This window comes from Eumetopias jubatus, unplaced genomic scaffold, assembly GCF_037043125.1.
Source record: "Eumetopias jubatus isolate StellerSeaLion01/CBP00866 unplaced genomic scaffold, mEumJub1_p1.0 scaffold_13, whole genome shotgun sequence".
Taxonomy (NCBI): Eukaryota; Metazoa; Chordata; class Mammalia; order Carnivora; family Otariidae; genus Eumetopias; species Eumetopias jubatus.
In genome coordinates this window covers 53,099,864-53,116,834 of record NW_028274819.1, presented here as the reverse complement: position 1 = coordinate 53,116,834, position 16,971 = coordinate 53,099,864, and the positions used below count along the sequence as shown (strand labels likewise).

The 16,971-nt window shown below is 39.0% G+C and overlaps 2 protein-coding genes across 2 annotated transcripts; both read left to right on the top strand.

Moving 5' to 3' along the window:
- Positions 1-369: 369 nt before the first annotated feature.
- LOC114218816 (olfactory receptor 52K2) lies at positions 370-1,320 on the top strand. Its single transcript, XM_028116082.1, has one exon. The coding sequence runs from the start codon at positions 370-372 to the stop codon at positions 1,318-1,320; it is 951 nt and encodes a 316-aa protein (XP_027971883.1).
- Positions 1,321-15,403: 14,083 nt separating this feature from the next.
- On the top strand, positions 15,404-16,350 carry OR52K1 (olfactory receptor family 52 subfamily K member 1). The gene is given in 2 exon segments (XM_028116080.1): positions 15,404-15,661; positions 15,664-16,350. Coding segments are annotated over 2 exon segments (945 nt in total).
- The last annotated feature ends 621 nt before the right edge of the window (positions 16,351-16,971 follow it).

The window sequence follows — 16,971 nt, the reverse complement described above, 5'->3', positions numbered from 1 at the left end:
GAATGTCTTGGGTAAGATTGAAAATAGCAGGGATCTACATCTTTTACAAAGTGGTCCTGGGCCCCACAAACACCACAGAAAGCTCTTCTTCCACTCAATTCCTCAATGAAGATTGCCTTGTGATACTAGCTCAATTGGTATTTAATGTTCTGATTACCTAATGATTTTTAAGCACATTGAGGGCAGAGATCATGTATGTTTCATAATGTATATTAGGATTATTTTCTAATTGAAGGTCTAGAAATGAGATCAAGGGCTAATCCTTCCATGTGAATGGTCAGAGTTTGAAATTGAATGCTATAATTCTGCTGACACTGGATACTTTCTGGAGGAGCCCTGTGGAAGTAGACAATAGGAAGAAAATTTCCAATGGCCACGTCAGCCTCCAATATCACCTCAACCCATCCGGCAGTCTTCGTGTTGATGGGGATCCCAGGCCTGGAGCACCTACATAACTGGATCTCCATTCCATTCTGCTTTGCCTATACTCTGGCCCTGCTAGGCAACTGCACCCTTCTCTTCATTATTCAGGCTGATGCAGCCCTTCATGAGCCCATGTACCTCTTTCTGGCCATGTTGGCAGCCATTGATCTGGTCCTCTCTTCTACAACACTTCCCAAAATGTTAGCTATTTTTTGGTTCAGAGATCGGGAGATCAGCTTCTATGGCTGTCTGGTCCAGATGTTCTTTCTCCATTCCTTCTCTATCATGGAGTCAGCAGTGCTGCTGGCCATGGCCTTTGACCGCTATGTGGCCATCTGTAAGCCACTGCACTACACTATGGTGCTGACTGGGCCCCTTATCACCAAGATTGGCATGGCTGCTGTGGCTCGGGCTGTGACACTAATGACTCCACTCCCCTTTCTGCTCAAGGGCTTCCACTACTGCCGAGGCCCCGTGATTGCCCACTGCTACTGTGAGCACATGGCCGTGGTAAGGCTGGCCTGTGGGGATACTCGCTTCAACAGTATCTATGGCATTGCTGTGGCCATGTTTATAGTGGTGTTGGACCTGCTCTTTGTTATCCTGTCTTATATCTTCATCCTTCGGGCAGTTCTACAGCTTGCCTCTCAGGAGGCCCGCTACAAGGTCTTTGGGACATGTGTGTCTCACATAGGTACAATCTTAGCCTTTTACACACCTGTGGTCATCTCCTCAGTCATGCACCGTGTGGCTCGCCAGGTTGCCCCTCATGTCCACATACTCCTTGCCAATTTCTATCTTCTTTTTCCACCCATGATCAACCCCATCATCTATGGCGTCAAGACCAAGCAGATTCGTGAGCGAATCTTAGGACAATTCCCAAGAAAGGATGCATAAGTGTAGAGTGAGGGACAGGTGGAGAAAGAGTGGGACAGACTGGATGCTGGAATGGGAGCAGGGGTATGAGAGGAAGTGGAAGGATGCCAGATTTCCATGTATAATGAGAAAAACTAAATGATGTCCTGAAACTCAGTCACCAGTCTGATCAGGATTCATGGTGCTATGTCCTTTCGTAGCCTTTGAATTCAAACTGCTGACTTTGCTGTCTTCTCAAAGAGCCCACTCTGTCAAGAGGCATGACAAAGGCTTGACACACTCTCCTCTTGGTAACATCATCTAAAGACACAAAGGTGCTTTCAAGTTCATTTACTCAGACTGTGAGAACCTGAGTTTCTAACCAGAGTCATTGGGATCAGGACCTGGGAAAGACCAAAATTTCATCTGAGGCAAGAGTACCTATATGGTCTGAAAGCTGATGTCCAGTCTCTGGCTAAACACTACCAGTTTTGGGGAGCTCATGATCTTCCAGCACTACAGATTCCAAATCAGTTTTGCTTGTTAAAATTTATTTCTTCAATTGAGTCAGCTTATGTATTCTTTGACTTCTTTTGACCTCTGTATTCTCATGGTCAATCACTTTCTTTAAACATTTTGAGTAAAACGTGTCCTCTGACATTTCATTATACATCATGCAACACTTTATTTGCACACAGATATAGCTTATGTTTCCACCAAGAATGTGAATTCTTCATTTACTTGATAATCCAGTCACAAAACAGTACCAAATCTGTGCTGGGTACTGGGAATATATATTTTGTTAAGGTGGGTGTGCTGTTCTTATGTCTATGTCCTAAGACAAAGAAGGAAATGTGAAACACAATGGTTGTGGTATCTGACCTGCCCATCCCGAGGCCCAGTATCATGAAAGAAATAGGTAGGCAAAGTAGATAGGAAATGGGGATATTGACCTGTACTCTTTCTTTTCTTCTATCCAATGCAAACTTACATACTAGAAAATTCCTTTAATGTTAATCCTGACAACTAGAATTTGTGTGGTCACACAAACCCTCATATACCATCTTCCATAAATGCATTCTTTTATTTTGTGACTCCCTTGTTTCCTCAGACTACTGTTTAGAAATTATATATCTCTATCTTATTTTGACTCCATTTCTGTCTCTGTCTCTACATATTATTTAGCTTTGAAAGAATCTGAGCCTATGCCAGATGTGGTATGGAAGGTTGGAAGTTTCAAAGAGGGAAGGCTGTAGCAAGAACCCAGCGTCTTACGCTTTTTCCCATCTCTGCTTTTATAATTCCTTCTAACACCAAAACATAAACATAAACATAAATATAAACACACACACACACACACACACAATATTCTACCTTTAGTTCCTATGTGGTTAAAACCTCTTGTTTCTTGTGAGCATAGTTGGGACAGGTGGAAAGCTTAAAAACAGCAAATTCTAACAACATAAACAGAGTAGCATACCTTGAAAGAAGTTATTTCCAAAACAGGTTTTCTTATCCTCCTGATGACTAACATAAGGAATGTAAATATTAGACCTGCACTGAAAGCAAAACTGAAAGTAGCCGTTCAGGCTGAAGGAAAATGAGTCAGAAACAGAATTGCAGGAGGGATTGAAAACCACCAGAAAAGCTAAATATGTGGATAAATGTAAATGAATATGGACTGCACAAAAGACAGAAAAGCAAATGGAATTGAGTTGAAGCATTCTAATATTCTGTCAGTGACTTCTAAAGCAGTTATCTAAGCTATGGCCATTCCCCACTCCATCTGCTTTTTATCCCTGCTCCCATGGCATTAGGTTTTATCCCTGCAGAGTGGAGTCAAGGGGCAAAGTAAGGTCCTTTGCTCCTTCACACCTTCTCTACTTTATCTGGCTCCTGTCTGGATGTTAGGGACTCTAAGCTATAGTCTCTCAGTTAAGCCTATCACCTCAGCCTCCCTGACCATGGCTGTAGACCTATTTCCTACAAGCATGACATGTCTAACTCAATAGTGTTGTCCTCTGTTCCATCATCAGCTTTCTCTTAATTCAAAGCTGTTTTTTTTTTTTTTTTTTGGTCTTACCTGCAATTTGCCCAACACTTTGCCACATCAGGGTTTTGGTCAAGTTCTCTTCATATAGTCTGTATCTCTTCAGCCTTGCTGTGCTTGGTAATTTAAGCTCCAAATTTAAAGGTGTTATGTAGAGGGATGCCTGGGTGGCTCAATCAGTTAAGCACCCAGCTCTTGATTTCAGCTCAGGTCATGATCTTATGGTCCTGGGATCGAGCCCCAAGTCAGGCTCTGTGCTCAGCAGAGAGTCTGCCTGAGATTCTTTTTCTCTTATCCTTTCCATCTCCCTCTGACCCCTGCCCCTGCACAGGCTCCCTAAAATAAATAAATAAATCTTAAAAAAAAAAGATGTCGTAAAAATCTCATTTCATCTGAACATCCTAGGCAATCATCCATCATGGGAGAGTGCCGAGTACACATTACCCCGAGGCCAACAGTTAGGAAAGATAAAGTTAGATCCAGTATATGTCTGTCAAAAGGGAATATGTACAGCTGGGGCATGGAGCTTTGAGATTGCTTTTAAAACATAACCTACCAAAACTAAATCATGCAGAAATAGAAAGCCTAAGCATAACTTGTGTGAATATTGAATCAGTAATCAAAACCTCCCATTAAAGAAAAACCCAGGCTGCATTGGTGAATTCTACCAAATATTTAAGGAATTAACACTACTTCTCAAATCTGTAAAAAACCCAAACATAAGGAATAGCATGGAGGACATTAGGAGAAGGAAGGGAAAAATGAAGGGGGGGAAATCTGAGGGAGAGATGAGCCATGAGAGACTATGGACTCTGAGAAACAAACTGAGGGTGTTAGAGGGGAGGGGGTGATGAGTTAGCCTGGTAATGGGTATTAAGGAGGGCATGTACTGCATGGAGCACTGGGTGTTATATGAAGACAATGAAGTGTGGATCACTACATCAGAAACTAATTATGTATTGTATGGTGACTAACAGAATAAAATAAAATTAAAAATAAACAAAACAAGCCACCAACAAAACAAAACCCCCCAAAAAACCATTGAAGCAGAGGGAATCCTTTCATACTCATTTTATGAAGCCAGCATTACCCTGATACCAAAGCCAAAGATATCACAAGAAAAAAGGATAATATCCCTGATGAGTGTAAATGTGAAAATCGTCAATAAAATACTAACAAACCGAATCCAACAACACATTAAAAGGATCACACACTACAACCAAGTGGGACTTATGCCAGGGATTTTTGTACATATAAAAATCAATTAATGATATGCCACATCAACAGGATAAGGGATAAAAAAAAAATCACATGATCACTTCAATAGATTCAAGAAAAGCATTTGAAAGAATTTAATATCCTTCAATGATAACATCAATTAGGACTAGAAGGAATATACATCAGTTTGATAAAGGCTATATATGAAAAGCTATAACTAACATTCTCAATGTGAAAAACTGAAGACTTTTCTTCTAAAATCAGGAACAAGGCAAGAATTCCCACTCTTGCTAATTCTATTTAATGTAGTATTGAAGTCCTACAATGCAATTAAACAAGAAATAAAAGGCATCCAAATTGGAAAGGAAGAAGTAAAATATCCTTTGTCAGTGACAAACCTATATATAATAAATCCCAGACATTCCATAAAAATATTGTTAGAACTAAAATAAGTCAGTAAGTTTGCAGAATACAAAAATCAAGATACAAAGATTAGTTTTGTTTCTGTATACTGTCTTGAAATTAGGACAAAAATCCCATATACAACAGCACCAAAAAGAATAAAATGCTTAGGAATAAACTTATGAGGTGAAAGATTTAAATACTGAAAACTACAAAATGTCATTGAAAGAAATTAAACAAGACACAGACAAATGGAAAGACCTCTCATGTTCATGGATTGGAAGACTTATTAAAATGTCCATACTACCCAAAGCAACTTACAGATTCAGTGCATCTCTATAAAAACCACAAAGATATTTTATAGAAATAGAAAAAGAATTCTAAAATTCACATGGAACCACAAAATGCCATGAATACTCAGACCGATTCTGAGAAAGAAGAACAAAGCTGGAGTCAGCACACTTCTTGATTTCAAAATATATTAAAAAGCTATAGTAAATCAAATGATATGGTACTGGCATAAATATAGATATATAAACCAATGGAACAAAAAGAAAACCCAGAAATAAATCTACATATATGATCAATTGAACCTTGACAAGTATCCTTGTCAAGAATATACCCTTAGTCAGAGAAAGACATGTATCATATGATCTCACTGATATGAGGAATTCTTAATCTCAGGAAACAAACTGAGGGTTGCTGGAGTGGTGGGGGGTGGGAGGGATGGGTGGCTGGGTGATAGACATTGGGGAGGGTATGTGCTATGGTGAGTGCTGTGAATTGTGTAAGACTGTTGAATCACAGACCTGTACCTCTGAAACAAAGAATACATTATATGTTAAAAAAAAAAGATAGTAGGAAGGGAAAAATGAAGGGGGGAAATTGGAGGGGGAGATGAACCATGAGAGACTATGGACTCTGAGAAACAAACTGAGGCTTCTAGAGGGGAGGGGGTCGGGGGATGGGTTAGCCTGGTGATGGGTATTAAAGAGGGCACGTATTCAATGGAACAGTGGGTGTTATAGGCAAACAATGAATCATGGAACACTACATCGAAAACTAATGATGTAATGTATGGTGATTAACATAGCAAAATAAAATTAAAAAAAAGAATACACCCTTGTTCTTCAGCAAATGGTTAGGGAAAACTAGGCAGCTATATAAGAAGGGAATTGTATACTTATCTTACAGTATATACAAAAATCAACTCAAATTGGACTTAAACATAAAACCGGAAGCTATAAAACTTCTGAAAACATAAGGGAAAATCTTCATAACACTGGTCTTGGCAATGATTTCATGGATAGGACATTTAAAGTAGAGGAAACAAAAGCAAAAGTCAACAAGTGGGACTCCATCAAATTGAAAAGCTTCTGTACACAAAGGAAATAGTCAACAGTAAAAAGGCAACTATGGAATGGAAGAAAATATTTGCAAACCATATATTTGATAGGGGGTTAATTTCTAAAACATAAGGAACTCTTACAACTCAATAATATAAAAATAACCCCATTTTAAAATAGGTTAAGGACTTGAATAGACATTTCCTCAAAGATGACATTCAAATGGCAAACAAGCATATGAAAAAAAATTTATTGTCACTCATTGTGAGGGAAGTGCAAATCACATGAGTTATCTATCACCTAACACCTGTCAGATTGGCTATTCTCAAAAAAAGACAAGTGCTGGTAAAGAGCACACTGGAGAAATTGGAATTCCTGCACACACTGTGGGTGGGAATGCAACATAGTGCAGCTGCTATGGAAAACAGTATAAAAGTTTTTCAAAAGTTAAAAATAGAACTGCCATATGATCTAGCACTTTTTAGTATATATCCAAAGAATTGAAATCATATTGGCAAGATGGCAATCAATTGAAAAGATATTGGCATGCCCACATCTGTTGCAGCACTATTCACAATAGCTAAGATGTGAAAGTAAGCTTAGAAGTCCATCAACAGATGAACAGATAAAGAAAATGTGGTATGCATATTTCATGAAATACTATTCAGCGTTAAAAAAAGACATTCTGCAATATGCAATATGGATGGACCTTGAGGATATTATGCTGTGAAATAAGCCAGACCCAGAAAGATAAATACTGCAGGATTCCACTAATATGAAGTATATAAAATAGGCAAATTCACAAAATCAAGAACTAAAATGATGGTTACTAGGAATTGTGGGGGAAGGGAATGGGGAGTTATTAGGCATAAAGTTTCGGTTAAGATGAATCTGTACAAAAACTGTACCTATAGTCAATAATGTATTATACACTAAAAATTTATTAACACTTAATATGAGAACTATCCTCTTATCACAATAAGACAAAATAAAGACAAAATTAAAAAAAACTTCTTTTAAAATTAAAGAAAGTATTATGGAAAACTGTAGTAGGCAAAGTCCATGGCAGACCCTGGTATAAACTAGTTTCCTTCTCAGATCTTTGAAAAATAGCATTGAAGTCAGTTGTAGGTAGAATATTATCTTTATTACTTATAAATGTTTGGTAATTATTAAGTAATCACATCATCATCAACATCATAATGGCTTCTTGATTATATAGTTAGTGATCTATTCTTCCTGTGATTTAGGAACAATTGGAATTATTTCCATTTCAGAGATAAGGAAACAGATCTGAGATCAGGGAAGTGTCATTCCAAAGTTACAAGCTGGAAATCAATGCCTAGCTTCAGGCAATATGTAACATGTATGCAAAATAAGATCTATCAAATAATTTTGCTTGCTTAGGGTGGAGTTCCTGCCCTTCCAGGTCATAGTCAGACAGGAATTGGTTGCAGTATATATGTTTTAATGAGGCTCTCTTTATTAGAAGACACTGCAAGGAGGGGGTGGAAGTAAGCAGAAGCGTATTAAAGACCAAGGCACAAGGATCTACCTGAAGTGCTCAGTGTTTGGAGAGTGAAGCATGACCTCTGGGAGGTATGATTTGTACCACAAAAGAGAAAGGGGCATGGGCTGCAGGAAACTCCAGGGGTGGGAGCCCTGGGTCAGGGGAGTCCCCTTGTGTTAATCCTTAGAGAAGAGGCCAAGAGCCGTCCATGAGCCCCCGAGGACCCTCCTCAAGTGCAGCAGTTTCTGCTTCTACAAGCTTTTCGGAGATTAGAGGCTTGCAAAGATAAAGCCAGCTGCTCCCTTCCCAGCTCTCTCCTCAAATTCCTCCCACTAAAGCTGCATGAAGCTAATGGAATGGGCCAAGAATTCTACTTCAGACTAAGCACTGGGAACACAGCTGGACTAAGGGAAACAAGAAAGAGGTGACAGGTGTGGAGAGTGAGAAAGGGTAAGGGCACTCTTAATCAGCTCCTACAGCTAGTCTTGGTCCTAGGCATCAGCTCCCTGCTCTCTCCCCAATTCTTTTATTGCCTGTATTTTGGCTTTTCAACTGAGGAGGTAGAAGTCCTAACAGTCCAACCCAAATATTTTGTCTACAAACTCCAGAAACTCCCTCCACTACAGAGGATGACTGTTTCTTTTCTATGCCAGACACTAGTTCACCTCCAAGAAGTTTGACTGATTATTTCTGCATGGATCCATCAATTCTCACCTATCATTCCTTCTCCCCAACTTGCCAGTATCCCTATCCCAATTAGGAGGCTTCTGCATTAGTCAAGAGAGAGAAAATGAGGCCTGAACTAGAAAGATACAGGGAGAGGTAAGAAATACATATTTTTGAATAATGATGTGTTTATTGAAACATGCTGGTTCAACCATGGTTTCTCTTTTCTAGGGAGTGAGTATGAAGGGAAAAGATAGGAGCCATTTATTTTGGCATTATTCTTTAAAATAGTCTTTAAAATGACCTCTGCCACAGTGTAAGCTCTACAGGAAATAATTTTGTAATGCCATATCAAATATATGGAGACAAAATAATCTTTGCAATAAGAATATGGTCTTGAAAAATCAAGATTTTAAATCAAAGAAATAAGAGAAAACAAATGTGATTCTCTCTTGCTCTTTCTGAAACAGACCAGCATGAGGTATTATGACAGAGACTGTACAGTAGAGATTGATACATTAAAGACTGGTTTTAGAAGTGTTCAGAAATCATAACGGTGCAAATTTTTACTCTTGCTTAGGGATCATCAGCAGAGACTTTCTAATGGTAATCACCTTCTCATGCTCCTCTCTAATAAAAACTCACATTTTGCTATGTCCCCTATGAATTCAATCATTTTTTACATCAATATTTATACTTGGAAATAAATTTTTAAATCTTGCAAACAAAATATGTGAGCATCTCACATGTATAAATTTGAGTCCATATCATTGAAATTCCATAGATAAAAATATCCATAATATTCAAAATCTTTTACTATTCCTAGAGCAGGCAGACACTTTGTAAAATTTTATCCCCCCCCATTTTTCTGAGGTCCTTAAAGGACCTTAGGCCAGTGACTTTCTTCCTGTCTCTGGGTCTTAGTCTTTCAAATCCATCATTATAATATCTTTTTAAGATACATTTATTGCAAGCATTAACTGAGTACTTTCTGTGTATGGAGACCTATCTAAGCACTTTTGGGAGAAAAAATAGACAAGTTCTGTGGTCTAGTGTGGACATTTAGCTCTTGAAACAGTACAGACAGGATAAAATATTTACCACAAAACAGGTTCCCGGGTTCTGGACAGTAGGGGACGATGACTGGTTCCATTCATTCTCCTACTCTGAGATTCTGATTCTGAGAGAGGTATATTTTTCATGAGCATCAACAGAAATAGGGTTCACGCACTGTTGAACGTCCTGTGTTTGGGGGAAGAAATTGGATAGAATGGGTAACTTTCTTTGTGTGAAAAAGGGTGGTCAGGTCACAGGGTCATCAGTTATGTTAAGAAGGTAGACAGTAAGCCAGAAGAATAGAGAGACTAAGAGGTAAAGCGAATTATGTTTGGTTTTGCATATTTACTGAGGATTAAGATGCAACAGGTATGTGGGAACATTAATCATTTATAGAGTGTCTGTTATGTAGCAGGCACTGTTCTTGGCACTTCTGAACATATGCTAGTGAAAAACGAAAAAAGTTCCTGCTGTCATAAGTTTGCTTCCTACAAAGCCAAGAGCTCAACCTGGCAAAGAAGTGCAAATATTAAAAACACATGGAAAAATCCTCTCCAGTGAGATTTGGATTTTATTCTGATGCATGTAACCAAGGCTGGTGTAGCTTTCTTAGAATTTCTGTCCTGATTCATATATAATGAATATAACCAACTATTCTGGGCTTGGATAGGATAGAGAGGTCTGAACAGGGTGAGAAGACCTATTTTCCAGTAGTCTTGTTGTTCATGCTTCATTTGGTGAAATAGTTAATACTTATCATGTATGCCAGAGGCTGAGATTATAGAAGTGAATAAGGCACATTTCTTTCATTCCACAATATGGTTGGTATTTGTAGAAGGATAAAAACTGGAGAACAAAAACAGAAATCTGTACACTTATTAGGCATCTTTTTTCCAGTCGTGAGAGATAATTGTGGCTTGAATGGTGTGGAGGTTAATTAAATTGGAGTAAGCAACTTTCCGATTAACTATGGAGGCTGACCCAATTGGACCTGCTGATAGACTGAATCAAGAATGACTTGATTTTAGGTTGAGCGACTGGCTGGAGAGGATATTATATCCTGAGATGTGGAATGCATATGCCTTGATAGTGGGTTGAGATATCTGTGACTGCTACATGGGGATATCAAATAGTTGGATATATTAGCCTGCTGCTTAGAGGGGAAGATAGGGAAATTTATATTCAAGGTTTTAGGATCTGATAACCAAATTCATGGTAAGTAAGTAGAACACCTAGAAAAAGGACTATGTTCAAAGACTGTTCCAAAGCAGTATTTTCCTTTCTCTCCTATATTTTAAGGCCCCTTGCCACTGGATAATTCTGTTCCCTTTAAAAACATGCCATTTTCCCTTTCCTTCTTAAAAACCATTGAATACTCACACATACACCCCCACATACATGCATACAAACATGCACATGCACAAATAGCCTTCCCTTTACAGTACTTCCCTCTGTAGCCAGTATCCCTTTTACTGTTGGCCTTTGTAGCAAACTCCTCAAAAGAGGGAGCCATATTAACGGACTTCAGTTCCTTCCCACACCCCTCCCCCACCACCTAACTCAATCAAAACAGGTGTTGTCTCCCTCTATTCTAGAATTTTTTTTTTTTACTGCAACAACAACAACAACAACAACAGAACCCATTTATGTTAATTGAAGAAATGCTGAAGTTACACCATCTATTGGAGGGAGGGAGTTAATTTTCAAGACTCTTCTTTTGAAGTGAGAGGGGGAGTATGTTATTGTCATAAATAACATATTCTAGAAAAATTTCTTACCAAGGTATCTAACCACTGCATTTCTAAACATAAGGCCAGTTCTGTTTTGGAATTATTTGACTTACCAGTAGCATTAAACATGGTAATAGTTCCCTCCTCCTTGATGCATTCATTACATTTAATAGCCTATCAAGAAACAGACATTCTGGAAATGTTGACAGGTTGCCATTCTCAGTCTCTTTTGCTGACTTCCTCAACTCCTTACCCCAACTCCTTTTCCACCCTAGTTCTTAATGTTGGGATTGAGCCCTTGATTCTCTGTTCTTCATGAACATTTACTATCTTGGTGATCTCAGTCTCATAGATGATCTGTTCCCAATGATTCCAAGTTTATATCAGCAGGCAAAATCTCTCAAACTTGTCTTACTGTTCACTTAGATTTCTGATAAACCTCTCAGACAACATATCCACAGTTAACATCTTGATTCCCTCCTCCACAACCTTCCCCCACCTCAGCTAAGAATAATCCCTTTTATTGGTGTTCAAGCCAAATCTCTCCCTGCCATCTTTGACTCCCTTTTCTCTCATGACCTACATTTAATCTATCAGATTCCATGGCTCTTTTCTCAAATATATCCAAAATCAGATTGCTTCTTATCACAAACAGGGCCATCCTGGTTCTTAACTTTTTCTCTTCTGTAATCTCTGGAATAACCCCCAGAGTCTTTTCTGCTTTTGCCCTTACACTTTCATGCAATTCTCATCATAGAGACTAGAAGAAACTTAAAATTTGTCAAATATGTCATTTCTTTGCTCTAAAGATGTCTTTGAGAGAAATGAGCATTTGCTGAGTTCTACAAAGGACTATAAGGCCCTGTGTGGTCTGGCCCCATCTTCATGGCATCTATATATCTCTCACTCATTCACATCATCTAGTTACATTGGCCTGGTAGCTGAGCTTTTAACATTAGGCATATTTCTGTCTTAGAACATTCGTTCTGACTGTTTCATTTGTTTACAGTTTGTCACTGGGGGCTATTTCTCTATATTTTTCATCTCTTATGCCTCACTTCCTCTCATTCACCTTTTTGTTCTGGCCAATGCTGTGACTACATCAGGTATAGTCTTAGTGCAGGTATAGCCTGACTTCACCTTACTCAGCTGCATCCTGCCCCTGGCTTCTCTGCTCCATTTCATGGGGCACCTGAAGTAGACTGCTCAGCTACCCCGGTGCGTGTGTGAACCCGGGAGTATGAAGAAATTAACACCCTCTGGGTGAACACTTGCCCTGGGTGGGGTGGAAACCAGTGGATAAATATACCCCTCTTTCATGTCTCCGGTAGACAATTCTGAGGTGCCTTCTGCATGGTTCTTCCTGTAGGATTGGACACAGTAGATCAACATTCCTCAGCTCAGTAATGCACACCTGGATAGGATTCTCTGCTTTCCTGTTTCAATCTTTCATGCCATTCTTGCTCCCCATTATTTTCCCCACAAAGTTACCTGTATGGAACCTCAGGTAACTTTAAAAAGAGACTAGAAACCAAGCTATTTTCTTACCTCATTCAATCTTTGCTCATATTCCCTTCCCAATGAGGCCCATCCTGATCTCTTTATTTAAAATTGCTATCTTCTCCCTCTCCCAGCTTCAGGATTTCTTCTCACCCTCCTTTTTAAAATAATACCTTCTATTATACTATGTAACTTACTAATTATGTTATTCTTTTCGAAACTTTAGTAAATGTGTTGTATGAAGGCATCATCCTGTTTTGTTCTTAGATTTATCCTTAACCAATTTAGTAAAAATATTTACCCTCCCTGAAAACTTATTGAATATATTTACTAAATGTTTTGTGAATATAAAATTGAATGGAGTTCAATATTGAGCCCTGAAGAAATTCAATATTCAGAGGTAAGGCAGAAAGAGGAGACTGAAATGACAAGCTAAGGAAGATGGAAATGGTAGCATTAATGCACCCAAGAGTAAAGAGGGTTTTAAAAAGGGGACCGTTGTCAATTAAGATAAAGGTTGCTGAGAAGTCCAGTTGCATGAAAGCAGGTAAGTTACAATGGCACCATCATTATGGAGGCCTTTGGTAGTCCTGATGAGAGCAGTTTCAGGGAAGTAATGAGAATGGAATACAGACTGGAATGTTTTGATTACCAAATGATATTTGAGAGAAGATTGAGACAGAATATAAGCATTTTCTATATATTTTCTGTGAAGAGAAGAAGAGATTTGAATAGGAGGATATAAGATCAAAGAAGGGAGAATTAATTCTTTTTAAAGTGTAGTTCTGTGGAGGAAGGGAAATATATACTTAAATGACAAATAAGCTCGGCAAACACTAATTGAACAAAAGGATTTTATACACAATCCCATTTATTACCCTCCCCTACAATTCTCACAGAAAAGCAGGGCATTGCTATTCCTTATTTATAGAGAGGGAAACAGGGGCTTGGAGATAAGGGATTTGTGCAAGGTCATGCAACTGGTATAAGTAAAAGTCACTTGATCCAAGAACTTCAGGTTTTAAAATTTTTCTGTACTCCATGGAAAGAAATTCATTTTTAATTTGGATATGCTGAGTGTATGTTACTTATTAGGCATTTAGATAGGAGCAATACAGCTTAGTTATTTAGGACACTGGAATTGGAGAAAGCTAGAACTCAAACCTAGCTGCCTAACTATTAACTATGATATCATGGACATATAAAGTTTTTGGAAATTGATTTTTTAGATTGAAAAGAGGCCAAGTTTTTTCAGAACTTACTTTGTTCAGTTATATGGGAAATGTTTAAATATTATCTCAATGCTTACAAAAACCACATTACCTGGATCCTATAAGAGAAAAGAGATTGCATAAAAACTGGGCAACTCCAATGTTTAATTATTTGAAAAAGAAAAATGAACTAGAGGGAAAGATAAAAATTGTTAAGAATAAAGGGCATTTGTTATGGAAGCCAGATATCAGTCTTGCTAAAGATGAGAGTTCTCTTGTGATGAAAACGAAAAAGCTGGGAGATGAGTGGAAGGAGAGTCACATGAATAGGGAGTTTAACATGAATTTAGATGGAGAACCAAAAGACAAAGCTCCTTATTTTCTCAGTAAGGTGGAAGCTGGGCTGTACTTAGGATTTGTGGATGTGGAGAGGACCAGTTCTTTCCAGTAGAACCTCTGCAATGAGGGAAATATTCTGTATCTGAACAGTCCAATATGGTAGTTACTAGTCATGGCAGCTATTGACCACTTAAAAAGTATTGTGACTGAGATATTCAATAATTTTAAACAAAATTTTGAACAAATTTAAACAGCCACATGTGGCTAGTGGCAACCATATCCATTAGAGTAGTGCTAGAAAAAACAAATTTTGTGATTAATAGGGGCATTAGAAATTGCAAGCTTTATTGGACTTATACAGATATACAAGGCCTAAGATTTCAGGACAGAAAACTGGTTTTTGTGATTGTGAGCTTATCATGTAGAATAGTACCAACATATATTCTAAAGAAATGAAACAAGTATGTGGTTTCACTTATTTGTGGAACCTAAGGAATAGCATGGAGGACATTAGGAGAAGGAAGGGAAAAATGAAGGGGGGGGAATTGGAGGGAGAGACGAACCATGAGAGACTATGGACTCCGAGAAACCAACTGAGGGTTTTAGAGGGGAGGGGGCTTGGGGGATGGGTTAGCCTGGTGATGGGTATTAAGGAGGGTATGTATTTCATGGAGCACTGGGTGTTATGCACAAACAATGAATCATGGAACACTACCATCAAAAACGAATGATGTACTGTATGGTGACATAACAAAATTAAAAAAAAAAAGAAATGAATTGGTTTAAACATCTTCACTTCTTTTATCAGGGTATTCCTGATGTTACCATGAACACAGAAAATACTACCTTTTCTCCATTCCTTTATGTAAGTGTCTTGTGATATCAATTCTAATGATGTTTAATGTTCTATATACTCAATGAGATTCAAAGTTTCTTGAGGGTAGAAAATATGGATTATGCCTATCCAAGTCTATGAGGACTACTAACTAATTTTCCTTAAGGTATAGCAATGGGAACAAGAACTAATTCTCCTAAGAAGGAATATATAGAAGGTGAAGGGGCCCTGTAAAAATGGACAAGGAAAATTTCTACAAACCATGACCGTCTCCAACATTACCACAACCCATCCAGCTTTCTTCTTGCTGGTAGGAATCCCAGGTTTGGAGCACCTGCATGTCTGGATCTCCATTCCATTCTGCTTTGCCTGTACTCTGGCCCTGCTAGGCAACTGCACCCTTCTCTTCATTATTCAGGCTGATGCAGTCCTTCATGAGCCCATGTACCTCTTTCTGGCCATGTTGGCAGCCATTGATCTGGTCCTCTCTTCTACAACACTTCCCAAAATGTTAGCTATTTTTTTTGGTTCAGAGATCGGGAGATCAGCTTCTATGGCTGTCTGGTCCAGATGTTCTTTCTCCATTCCTTCTCTATCATGGAGTCAGCAGTGCTGCTGGCCATGGCCTTTGACCGCTATGTGGCCATCTGTAAGCCACTGCACTACACTACGGTGCTGACTGGGCCCCTTATCACCAAGATTGGCATGGCTGCTGTGGCTCGGGCTGTGACACTAATGACTCCACTCCCCTTTCTGCTCAAGGGCTTCCACTACTGCCGAGGCCCCGTGATTGCCCACTGCTACTGTGAGCACATGGCCGTGGTAAGGCTGGCCTGTGGGGATACTCGCTTCAACAGTATCTATGGCATTGCTGTGGCCATGTTTATAGTGGTGTTGGACCTGCTCTTTGTTATCCTGTCTTATATCTTCATCCTTCGGGCAGTTCTGCAGCTTGCCTCTCAGGAGGCCTGCTACAAGGCCTTTGGGACATGTGTGTCTCACATAGGTGCCATATTGTCCACCTACACACCTGTGGTCATCTCCTCAGTCATGCACCGTGTGGTTCGCCAGGTTGCCCCTCATGTCCACATACTCCTTGCCAATTTCTATCTTCTTTTTCCACCCATGATCAACCCCATCATCTATGGTGTCAAGACCAAGCAGATTCGTGATCATGTGCTCAGTCTATTCCGGAGAAAGAATGTGTAGTAACATACTCTCTTCTTTACCTACCAGTTCAGTATTGAGTGGATATTAGATATTAGATTGAGGTGGAGAGGAAACATCTTAAGTAGGAAAACTGTAATCTCCATGTTTGGCAATTCTTTAATATGACAAGGAAAATGAGGTTTCATTCCTCAAAGATCCAGTCAGATCAAACTTTAGCTTGATAGCAGAGATTTGACCCTATTCTCATAGACTCATCACATGATTAAGGAAAACAAAGAAGCTTCCCAAATGCTACTGTCATCTAGGTGAAAGAGAACAGGAATATTGGCTGAGACTGGCACAAGAAGTTGAGGTTTTGGTGAACTCTTCACCTAGACTATGAATGAGGAATTGAACCACAAATTTTGTGACCCAAAGAACAACACCTCTTCTAGTACTAAAATTGCTTCCATATCTTTTCTAAATGGCATCCAGTCTTCTGCTACTCTATTAACCTACTACCACACAATGTTATTGGCTCTACATTTGGATAGATCTACGTTTTAAAAAAAGAGTTATCTATTTATTTGAGAAAGACAGAGAGAGCAGGGGGAGGTGAGGGGCAGAGGGAGAGGGCGAGAGAGTCCCAAGCAGGCTCAGCACAGAGCCCAATGCTGGGCT

What these genes read in the sequence shown, in the direction of transcription:
- LOC114218816 (XM_028116082.1), top strand. Translation starts at nt 370, where the DNA reads ATGGCCACGTCAGCCTCCAATATCACCTCAACCCATCCGGCAGTCTTC.